The sequence below is a fragment of the Crinia signifera genome, chromosome 3 (genome assembly GCF_055691185.1).
Source record: "Crinia signifera chromosome 3, ASM5569118v1, whole genome shotgun sequence".
NCBI lineage: Eukaryota > Metazoa > Chordata > Amphibia > Anura > Myobatrachidae > Crinia > Crinia signifera.
Genome location: NC_139219.1, coordinates 285,036,166 through 285,048,723, shown reverse-complemented (window position 1 = coordinate 285,048,723; position 12,558 = coordinate 285,036,166). Strand labels below are relative to the sequence as shown.

Below are 12,558 nucleotides of genomic sequence, written 5' to 3'. Positions count from 1 at the left end.
TGTGTAAAAGGTGAAATCAGTTATTATAATGTATGGAGCGAATGACGGCCATTCTGGCCTAAATGATCAAACATGCTCATACTAAGTTAGCCAATGTCAAGCGTTGGTGCTCCCCGAGGTTAAAAACCAACTGACCAAACCAAGAGCTGGATTATGGTTAAAGAAAAAGTAGCAGACATCGTTTTGGCAAAGACAGGGCCTTGAAAACAGTACATCTCACTCCTCTCTATAATATATTAATATAAGGAATAATCTGGGTCAGTCTGTGATCTAGATACAGTATTTCAGACTACATTTTCCTTCAAGCTTTAAATATTGTATTTCCCCATGACACACAATACTACACTGCTAGAAAATAACATTAAAGAACAGTGCAATGTAATGAAGCAAACCGTGCAATATGCGATTTTCATTTTCGTACGCTACAGCCTTTTAATTGTGTGTTCTAGGGGCAAGGTAGGTTCCCTGTAGGCCTGGCCCAGTATATTAAAAATACATCATAATGTTTAGTAAATACTCAGATTTACATGGGACTTATCATGGTATCACTGAAAAAACAACGGTTTAACTTAATGATGTTTTCTTATATTTTAATGACATTCGGAGATAAATTGGATGCATAAACATACAGATCCCTACTCTGAAGGCCAGACAATAATATTTACACAAAAAATAAATCATAAAATATAAAAAGTTTATGTAATGCATGCTTGTAACGCCAACTTTTGTTTACTAACTTATGCTTAAATTAAAAACAAATATGTGCACAAAGGGGTGTGGATCGTATTGTCGACCCGACTTAGGTCGACAGTCATTAGGTCAACAGGCAACTAGGTCGACAGGTCGCCATGGGGTTTTCACTGTTTTTTTTGGCCTGAATGTCGACACAGACGACATGGACACAGTTGGAAGTGAACCTTGCCCTAGTGGATGGTAGGGCATTAAATGCTGCTTGTCGGCTCAAAAAAACAGTGAAAAAAACCCATGTCGACCTCGCAACCTGTCGACCTAACGCATTTGTCAACCTAAAAAAATGTCAACCTTGTCCCATGTCAACCTTGTTGCCTGTCGAACCAATGGTGTCGACCTAAGTCGGGTCGACAATACGACCGTATCTCGCACAAAGGTATAAAAAGTTTGGGCTATAAGAGATTATATGCACATAATAATATAACCTAAAACATTAAAAATAGTGTAATATATCGCATTATTCATGTACATAGCAAAACAGACGAAAAGTCATCTAAAACAGGAAGTATACAAAAGCGAAGAGGCACAGAAATGGATATGAGCAGCGTGCTTTCAGCGGTGCTTCTCCTATGTAAGCTGCAGTACAGAGGCAAAACTACCTGTATTTAAGGGCTGGGTGGGTGCCTGGCTTGATTGGGGGAACGCTCCGAAACTACCCGAGCTATTAGACTGTCCGAATGCGTCAAAGTTTGCAAAATCTGCATGGGTAGAATTGTGAGCTGTAAAATGTATCAGAAAAGGAGAAAACAAAAAGAAAAAAAAGTAACATAATGATGTTAATGAAGATGGGCAACGTAATACTAAAAGTCACACACACACATACACAAATGTCAAATAAAACAATGAATGAATGGCTTGATTAGGTTGCTAAATCCTTTTGGGTAAAAGGTCCATGATGATGCGGGAGCGCGCAGCAGCGCTCACCACCGGGGCATACACACTGGGCGGCTTTCAGCTGAATGCCGCTCAAACAGGCCGTTTTGAGCGGCTTTCGGGTCAAAGTCGCTCAGTGTGTATGGGCCTTAACTGTACTTTTCTATAAATAATTATGGTTTTAAAAAGTATAAGAGATGTCAACCCAAGTTATTTACTAGCAAACATGGGACCAGTGACACTTGGCAGATAGTCTTATAATAGCCAATTAACCTCAGAGAATTATGCAATTCTGATCTTTGAACACATACATATAAAGAGGAGTTTAACGACCAGCTTCCAATTTTACCCACCATTAAAGACAGGAGAATCACACAGAATGCAGTCACTTATCAAGTGTTCCAAATAGTGAAATCTGACCAATGCAAACACCCACAAGAGAAGTCATTTCGCCACAATAAAAAAAGAAAGATCCCTAAAAGTAGATAATCATGTAACAGGGTAACCCTGCCTCTACGTAATATTCAGGATTTGAGAAACCAACTGCTGCGGTCAGTGGTACAGAACTGAATAAATGAATGTGTGTATGGAATCAAAAGTGCCTTAAAGAGAAATAAGGATAGGTTAAACATACACAAAATAAAAAAAGAGATGGAAAATTTGAAGATGAAGCCAAGTGTTCTATCCTATTTAGTCTCCTAGATATAGATATTGCTATATAGTCAAAATCGAATAGAAATCAAATAGAAAATCGCACATTGTAAGCCGCATTTTACCCCAATTCGTGCTTCCGTTTAGTCTAAATCGAATAAAAACATAACCTGTGCAGGCAAGACTATATAGTTCAAAGGTAGAATGTTACAAGTCTAAAGTATACAGTGAAAATTGAATGTGCACACTGCCACCAGAGTTGCAAGTTATCCAAAAACAATTATAAAATGGGCAGCTGGACATAGGGTTATGCTCCAAAATATACAATTTTCTATAACTTCAGGACTGAGTGCCAATCTGAAGCAATGCAGCTAAATTTGGGTTCAGGAATGCCAATCAAACCATTACAGAACCTTCCACCTCGGCTAAGCTTTCCTGAGGGTGTGCGAGGACCCTGGTATATGCAGTGACGCATCATTTAAAGTAACTCTTACACCCATCCTCACACATCCCTCTAGCCCCAGAGTGCCCACAGCCATTACAGTGGTATCACTTATCCACTAGTCTCAATTAAGCATCACCTAAACATGTATAAGTCAGGACAGATAGTGGAGAGGAAAAAAAACATCTGTAAGTGCATCTTACTGGGACACATTACATTATTACATCATTACATCATGAGGAACTAGCAGGCCAAGAAAGGAGAAAGTGCAAATGATTATAGATAATGGAATATGCGTAAGGGTGAGTCAGAAATATTATACGTCTATAAGGATCCAAATAGAAGTGTAGAGAAATAAGAGGTGATTAAAGATAACCCACATATAGAATGGCTCTCACATAGCAACTGCTAGGCAACCCGGACAAACTGACACCACCTCCCAATCACGATGAATTATGCAACACTTTCTTACATTATTAAAGCTGTATCTTGACCTAAAAGGAGAATGCAACAATGCATCTATAATATCTATAGAACTTCAAATGTTTGTGATACATTGGGCAGTATTTAACTCTTTTTGCAAACTGTGACTGACTGCTCGCTGTCACAGCTCGCATAGTCCGTATTCAACTGACCGCCTTGCACACGCTGGGTTTTTACAGCGACGGCCCCCAAAACGGTGAGGCTCGCAGCTAAATGCAGCAGGCTCCCTGCATTAGCAACGAACCCCGCCGTTTGAGGGAATCCTCGCTGTCGGATTCACCCGGAACGTTGAATATGGTGAGCAGCCGGCGCGGGGGTTAAACGGCCAGAGTCGCTTGTTTTTGTCGACCCCCCCCCTTTCACGCCCTCGCGACGGCCGCATTGAACACGACCCATTAAGTTTATCTTAGGGTAAACATTAGCAGCTTACATGTGTCCTCATTATTGTGCATCAATATGAAGGCTGCAGCTGACAGTGGTGTTAGTTTCTGTCTATCCTCACTCTATTACAACACAAAGGCACGTATATGGTTTACTTTTGTGCCTTGTTCCTGTTTTCTGACTGGATTGCAAGTAGAAAACTGCAAACATTGTTCTTGCATGGAAAAAGTCAAACAAAACGGCTTGGTCTGCTGTAAGTGCAGCACCTGAAGGTGCCTTAGCTGTACTGTAATAGTATTTCAGGCAGTTCATACCATTCTGATAATCAGCAATATAAAGCAGGCTCCTACCTGTGTGACTGTTAAAATTTGCGAAATTGGCGAAGTTAGCCGTGGTAGCTGGCTGGGGCGCAGGAGTAGCAAAGATGTCTGCTCCAAGGTCACTCAGCAAGTCAAACTGTTTCTTCTCCTGAAGATGATGATGATGATGCTGCTGCTGGGGCACCTGGTTGCGAGCTACGACAGGAGACTGGAAACGAGTACTTTGTTAGCTAGACAAGAAACTCTCTCACGCATTGTACGTGTGGTCGTTGCTTCAGGTACTTTGCAAGGCCTCGCCACTTGCACCACAGTTATATTTTATACAGGAAGCTTCAAGACCCACAAGCATTATGCAGGTGAATTGCTATTTATAAAGATGAAAGCTGGCCAGAAAGAAAGGCTGCAGTCCCCTGATGTTATGAAGCTGCTATGCTATATGCTTTAGTGGTCAGCCACACTGCGCACAAGCATATACAACAATGTTTGTATGGCGTGGTTACAGAGTTCAAGACAAATTTAGGGGACAATCCTATTAGATCGGGCACACTTTACAGCAGATGGAATTCACCTACAGGTGCTCGCACCTCCATAGGGATGCAAGCAATTTTAAGCAAATTCTGCCCAGCAGATAGGGTTAATTCAGGTGCCGTTGCCGGCGTTTAAACAGCACCCAAATGGCACCTTGCACCCTTTTGCAGCCAATAGGATCGACTCCTTACCCTTAATAGACAACTTGACATTGGTGAGACTTAAGCTGGGCACACACACTATACAATGTGCAAACAATATGATATCATCAATTACTTCCCTTGAACTCCCAGTTAATCAATATAGTGTGTACACACTCTGCAATCTTGCAAAAGACCTAAATATGTATGATCAGGAGTATGCGGTCAATGGTTATATTCTCAGATTGAGCCGATTGTATGGAGGAAAGAGGATGTTATTTCCAACCCGCAGGATCGCGCATACAGGGTGTACACACTATACAATGTGAATGATTTATCCATAAAATCACATAGTGTGAACCCAGCTTAACTGCACCACTCTTCACACATCATTATGACAATTCCAGAATAATACATTGTGAGTACTTGTACAGATGTTATATTAAATAGCACATAATAGGTCAAATCGAATCTCTTATTCTTTTCTAAACCATTAGTCAAATATATGGGCACATCTTCTAAAAACATACTTACCTACTTTTCAAGTGTACTCTCCAGGAGAAGTCTGGAGAGGACAAGCTGATGGGGAAAGGCCGGAGCAATTGTGGGCAGGGCCTAAATGACAATTAACATAGAATGGAGTCACTAGGTACATTCCCTCTGAAGATTCTGGTCACTAGTGAAGTGGGGGAGAACACTAAGTGAGCAGAATGCGGGAGAAGTGCCGACTCTTCCTGGGGACTACCCAAATATCCCTGCACAATTTGGGACAGTAGTCAAGTATGGCTTAAAACAACTTAGTTTCCCAAATGCAAGGGTGAAATGGAGTATAAACCATAGACTACAAGGAAACAAAGTACATTAACATGGAGCGGTCATTAATGTTTAGATAAACACCTTCACAAAATTCTATTTTAAAAATTGTGTAAGTATAACATTTGCTTAATCTCAACTAATAAAGGGGTCAACAGAGATTGGGGTGAGTGGGATGACAAGGTCCAGCCTCTTTAAAAACCTAAATCCTGGTACATACTTTGCAGATTGAATAAAGGCTCTGAATGCCAGGGCTATTTGATTTGACCACAATGTGCGTATTCTTCAATAGTTCGGGAGGTCAGTAATCAGCATTCTAAATGTATTTGTACCATCAATAACTAGCTCACTTCTCCTGTCATTTGGGGCACTGCACATTGTAGGTTGTGTCACATCATACTTAATCATTGGTTTATATTGGTTTTTTGTTCTTTTCTTTTTGGTACAATCTAAAATATAAATAAAAAATGTACTCAAATAATAATAAAAAAAAAAAAAACAGCAACATCCAGTAAGTCTTTTCTCCATCATGCATATGTTAAATACACTATCCATACACCGAAGATCGAGCACCAACGTACTGTAAAGCTGGGTACACACTGAGCAATTCCCGTGGAGAATGCTGCGAGAGAATGATATCGGTCAGAGAGGTCACCAGCCCCCGCTCCGTACATGCAGTCTCTGGACGATATTGTCAGATTAGGCTGCATGTACAGACGATAGGGGAGGTTTGTGAACAACTGGACGATATGCACACATTAGAGTCTTTATTGTTGACGAAATATCGACCAGTGTGGGCACAGCTTATGGTCCGCAGAAGACATTTTTACCTTAGATATCAATTACTTCTATTACAATGTACTTCATGTATGTGCAATGTATTGTGAACCAAACTTACAGCGAGGTGGTAAACTATCATTGCTTTAGATGCTGTATGTGCAAACATGTGCAATACAGTGGATGCTAGCGTTGCACAATTGTAGGATTAACCACCCCTGTCATGCTTCCTTATGTGATGCTATAAAACAGTGCGAGCACATATCACTGTTCCGTATCTCTCCGCTTCTTTGTAGGAGGGGAACCATGTAAAAAGGGACACCCGGAACATTATAATGATATATGCCTCCCAACTCTCTAGGAGAGTCAGGGAATTTGCATCTACAGTAGCACCCTGACTACAAAAACATAGTGCATAACACTATGGTTATTGTTAAGCTCTTCTGTCTTGAGGATCCACGTAATGCAGAGCTCATTGCCGCGCATAAATCACCACCTCTAATGTACCAGTTCCCTTGAGGGGACCTGACTTCCAGCAGGCATGTAGAAACAGCAGTAATTAGATGGTTCGCTCATTATGGCTGTACTTGTGGAAGAAATTACGGTCAGCATACATCATCTGGAGACGTGCGACCATGAAAACGGTCACCACTTTTTGAACAAGCCTTTTCCGGTTCTGTGTGGCAACTATGGGGATATGGAGGAAGAGTACTGAGGAGAAAGAAGAGTCGGAGCAAAAGGTCACAAAGTGAAGAATGAGCTGGCAGGAAAAACAAGAGGAAGTATTCATTCACCACCCCCAATTATGTATCAGCAGCGAGTACAGGAAAATAATCTACAGAACAGGGAAATGCATTTGGAAAACAGTAACTGACTCAGCATGTCACAACTGGGAATCAATGCAAATTAAAAAGCTGGAAAAGAATAGGACAGAGACCATCAGCATGTTTTGCTGGAGCCCGATAGCAATTTTTACTATGAATTATACTAGTGCTGGATCTCTATTTCAAAATGGAATACATTATTTTCCCTCAATTCTGCACACAATACCCCAAAATGCTAAAACATGAAAAAAGTTTTTGGGAAATTTTTGCCAATTTATTAAAATATAAAAATCACATGTACATAAAGTATTCACAGCCTTTGCCAGGAAGCTCAAAATTGAGCTCAGGTGCATCAAGTTTCCACTGATCATCCTTGAGAAGACCGACAGCTTAATCGGAATGGTAAATTCAGTTGAATGGACACGATTTGGAAAGACACACACCTGTCTATATAAAGGTCCCACACGAGCACAAACCAAGCATGAAATCAAAGGAATTGTCTGTAGACCTCCGAGGATTGTTTTGAGGCACAAATTTGAGGAAGGGTACAGAAAAATATCTGCTGCTTTGAAGGTCCCAATGTGCACGGTGGCCTCCATCATCCGTAAATAGAAGAATTTCAGAACCACCAGGACTCTTCCTAGAGTTGGCCGGGCCGTCTAACCTGAGCGATCGGGGGAGAAGGGCCCTAGTCAGAGAGGTGAGCAAGAACCCAATGGTCACTCTGTCAGAGCTACAGCATTCCTCTGTGGAGGGAGGAGAACCTTCCAGAAGGACAACTATTTCTGCAGCAATCCACCCATCAGGCCTATATGGTAGAGTGGCCAGACGGAGGCCACTCTTTAGTTAAAAAAAAAAAAAAAAGCACTTGGCAGCCCGCCTGGAGTTTGCCAACATGCACCTGAAGGACTCTCAGATCATGAGAAACTAAATTATCTGGTCTGATGAGACAAAGTTTGAACTCTTTGGTGTGAATACCAGGTGTCACGTTTGGAGGAAACCAGGCACCGCTCATCACCAGGCCAATACCATCCCTACAGTGAAGCATGGTGGTGGCAGCATCAAGCTGCTCCAGATCACTCTTGACCTCATGGTTCATCTTTCAGCAGGACAATAACCCTTAGCACACAGCCAAGATGTCAAAGGAGTGGCTTCAGGACAACACTGTGAATGTCCTTGAGTGGCATCCTATTGAACATCTCTGGAGAGATCTGAAAATGACTGTGCATTGATGCTCTTATCTCACCTGATGGAGCTTGAGAGGTGCTGCAAAGAGGAATGGGCAAAACTGCCTAAAGATAGGTATGACAAGTTTGTGGCCATCATATTCAAGACTTGAGGCTGTGATTGCTGCCAAAGGTGCATCAACAAAGTATTGAGCAAAAAAATTTCTAAGGGAAAATTTATTTTATTCCACTCTGAAATAATGCTGTAACAATGTGGAAAAAGTGAAGCGCTGTTATTTATGTATGCACTGTATGCAGTGATGCTTCCCAATAGAGGACATTGGTAAAGAGGATGTAATTGCAAGGGTGTTCCTCCCATGCTTAGCCCACAACCTATTAGTGCTACCAACAGTGATTAGCCAGAATCTGGTTATCACCAGCAGACAACTCACATGCTTGTGGGTTTCCTGCTATATTGGAATCCAGCACATACGGTCTAGAGCAGCGGTTGGTTTAGGACTTGGAGGGACGGGGATTCCCCTTTTTTGAATTACTTATGCACAATATAAACCACAGTGGAATATAAAATCAAGCATTATTTTCCCAAGGAAACAGAAAGGCTTAATTAGTTGAAAGCGGCTGGTTCTGTAGCTGGACTCTTGCTTGTGCTGCACAGTGCAGCGCAACATTTCCCCCCCTCCCTTTGCTCTGTGAGATACATTTGATTTGCACAGTTCCTGGCCGGGCAGCTATGCTATCCAAGGAAATTTTCTTTGGGAAAATAGGAAGTACACGACCAGCAGTGGAAGTAGATATCCAAGGCAATTCAGATACTTAACGGCATCTTTTTGGCACAGTGCTGGCAGACAGCAAAGCTTTGATTTTTAATTTCTTTAATCCTGATTTAAAGAACGCTAACAGAAAGCCAGACAGCGGTGTGCAAGAGACTGACCCTGCACACTCCTATGCCAAAACATTTTAAGTCACTGGAAGAGCTGCCAGTATGTAAACAGAAAGGAGACCTCTTCCAAAGTACTAATTCACTGGCATTATAACCCCTGACAGGGAACCACGTGGAACGCCACCATAATAGCAAGTTCTGCACCATTCGGAGCACAGGTGTAGAACCAAACCAATATCAAATTGACCAATTTCGCTGAATACCATCACTTTGTTGTTTCTTTGGTTTCACAACACTAGCCATAAACACACAGGGGTAAATCGAAGAGATGGGATTTCTATTGAAGACGGGATGTTGATATAGGCAACCAATCAGTTTCTTTTATCTTCTAGAAGGTGATAAAAATTTTTTGAATCTGATAGGTTGCTAGGGACAACATACCATCTTCAGTATAACTCCCATTTTAGAAAATGTATCCCACAAACTATCTATGGGGGGACAAAAAGAACAAGCATTCTTCCACAGTGCTGCTAAACTAAATCAAATGGAGAAGACTGTATATATTGAAAGCAATGCATGCCTGTTGCATTTACGTGGCAGTGGAGAACCTACATTAGGATCTATTGGGAACCCAAAATATCCACTAGCCAACGTCTACGTTGCAAATACCAAATTGCTCATCATGTGGCAGTGCCTAGAATTATACAGGTTTTATTTATTTTTTGTGTGCAATGTAATAGTTATTTGCATATGAAAAACCAAAGCAAATCATGATTTTAACTGCTTTACAGTGATGAATGTAATTAAAATATTAAGGGAATAGTGTTCACAAAAGAAAAGTGGGTACTTAAGTAATATCTGGACTCCCGTTTTTCTTATGAGACCACATCCCCTCGCCACGCTTCGGGCACGGTGGCTCGCTGCGCTCGCCACACTATATAAAATCAACATGCGTAGTTGGATAGTAGGGGTATGAAAAAATGGGGTGCATTTAACATGGGAGCCCAGATAAAAAGTACTGAAAAGTGTAATAGTGTGCAACCTTAGAGCCACCAATCCAGGGGCACTGCACCCCAAACCCATGTTAACCCCAATCTGGGTCCTATAATTAACTAGTATAGCGCCACATGTAATTAATATTTTAAATTACATTCATTACCTTTGTGTAACTTTTTGTACATAGCTCTGGCTTCTCAACACTTACTAACCCTTTCGTTTTTTTCACTGGTGTGCTGCTCTGAGCTTATTATCTTATGCTGATTTATTGGGGTGCCACACCCCGCACCTACCTACATATAGCAATTGGGACCCCCAATACTCAGATAATCGTTCCACCTATGGCTTGAGGGCTTACCCATGTATTTACACATATATGTAACCAAAATCTCTGAATCCTACTACCATGTGGTTTTTAAATATGTTTACGGATATCAGTCAGTATGCTGGGGAAACCATTTGGTTTTTCTTACCCCTCCCTTTTATGCACCCGAGTGAGATCACTAAACGAATTGAGCGTCTTCCAGTATATATTACCATACAGATCAGTATTCCGAATATCGTTTGTGGTTTCACTTTCAATATGCATGGAGTGCACAAACTACCAATGTCGCAATATGCTAACTATATATGGACAAGAGCATGCAGCTCCTCTTACAAATACAATTTTGGTTTGCCGTCACATGCTCACCTGGCTAGGGGTCCCCTTGTTTAGCTGTAGAGAGGGTGCAGACTCCCCCAGAAGAGTTTTCAATGGTTTGACTTCTGGTGTACTACTAGCGCTACTTGCGGAAGATCCAGATATAGAGGCATGTACAGAGGCCACCACCCTGGCTTGTTCTGGTGGAACATACCTAGTGAAAGGCAGCACAAAGGAGCAGGAAAAAAAACAAGTGTGATTTTAGAGTAAGAGCTGCTGTCCCAAACACACCCATATTTAGCCGCACCGCCTGATTTAGCTTCCAATCTCCTCACATAGGAGACTGACCTATAGACACCTGTAGCCATGCTCGGAACCAGATGTGGGCCTATCAGACAACCACCACTGCACATGCCGATGATGGTGGTCATCTCTCAGACAGATGAACAGGATAAGGTTCCTTTTGATTTTAATACGATTCAACATGCCAATCACTTTGGGAGCGTATAAAATTAAATCTAAAAGTAGCCAACGGTTGCCAAATTATATACATCGATAAACATTTTACATGAATAACGTTACAGATGCACTTTAATAAAAACAAACACTTAGTAGTATTTTCCTTAACTTTGAAATATGCTTTTAAATGGGAAAACCATAACTTTATGCTTTGACATGATGGTGAAATATAATACATAAATGAATTACCATCGCTTCTTCTCATATTTTTCTTGAAGGAATTCTTTCACTTTCTGTGGATCTCTAAAATCTGGGATTGCAGATGACCTATCATCAAATAAACCTAGCCAAATCTGTTTGCAAACCTAAAACAATAAAATAAGAAGTTACTTACATAAATAGTAGCCACATACATTATTCATATTACTAAAGTGATACAAGGTAAAACGTCCTCTGTCCAAGCAGTAGTCTTTCACTACGAAAAAGCTGCACAATTATAATTGCTTTCACATTGCAAACCTGAGTCCAACCCGGATCAGACCCTTTCATTCTTAACTTTTGACCTAGGTTATTCTGGGGTTTGCCCTTTTCACACTGAACTCAGGGTCAGTCATGTAAACAAAATGGATGTTATTAAAAATTGACTTTTTATGGCTCACAAAGATGAACTGTCAAGAGGAAAAATGGAGAGGGTTGGATACCGCAGGATTGAAGGATCTTGGTGATGATTTTGTACATCATAGCATCTTTGATAGTGCTTACAATTTGCCTGCATATCTCAGCTTCCATGCTGATTCTCCACAGCTCCTTCACCTCCTCATCACTCCAACTGGCAAGGTTCACGCTAGGCTGTTTTAGCAGGGCGCCGTGCCCTACCTGGTTTTTAAAGGGCGAAATGCATCCTTGCCATTTTGCGGCGCCCTGCTAAAACAACCCAGCCCACCCGTCCTTGATGCGGGCTTCCGGAGCTCTAGGGAGAAGCCCAGCACCCACGCAGGTGCCAGGCAAGCCCCCAACATAGACTTCAGCGGGCCGGCCTGTCCACATTTGTGACATCATCAGGCCCACCCCATTCAAAGTACCCCTTGTCCTCCAGCACCCTGCCCGCCCTCCTGTGATGCTGGAGGGAACACTAAACTGGTCATGGCAATTAACACTGCTGAACTTCTAAAATGCTACTCTTTTAATGTCTCCAGTGCGCTGCCTGTGTGGCCAGGGCTCTGGCTGCTGACATCATCAAGGGAGACACAGGAACAACCAATCAATATCTTTTGCCCGGGTTAAATAATCTGGATCAGAACCTCATGCTGCCCATCGACCCAAGTCCGACTCATATTTAACCCTGCTTTAATCCCAGATCAAAATGCCGTGCTGCTAGACCCAAGTTATTTCACTTTGGTCATTTTGGCGATGC

At 41.7% G+C, this 12,558-nt stretch overlaps 1 protein-coding gene across 6 annotated transcripts in view; it reads right to left on the bottom strand.

The window, feature by feature from the left end:
- Window positions 1–12,558, bottom strand: part of AGFG1 (ArfGAP with FG repeats 1) — a 61,435-nt gene that overhangs the window by 13,625 nt on the left and 35,252 nt on the right. For 2 of the 6 annotated variants that reach the window (XM_083178354.1, XM_083178357.1), the window contains exons 3-6: window positions 11,394–11,509; window positions 10,737–10,899; window positions 3,931–4,108; window positions 1,350–1,448 (exon numbers count right to left, since the gene is read on the bottom strand). In XM_083178354.1, coding sequence (XP_083034480.1) covers window positions 1,350–1,448; window positions 3,931–4,108; window positions 10,737–10,899; window positions 11,394–11,509 — 556 coding nt within the window. Of the gene's footprint in view, window positions 1–1,349; window positions 1,470–3,930; window positions 4,109–10,736; window positions 10,900–11,393; window positions 11,510–12,558 lie in introns of all 6 variants that reach the window. The other 4 variants (XM_083178353.1, XM_083178356.1, XM_083178355.1 and 1 more) reach the window with 2 other exon arrangements.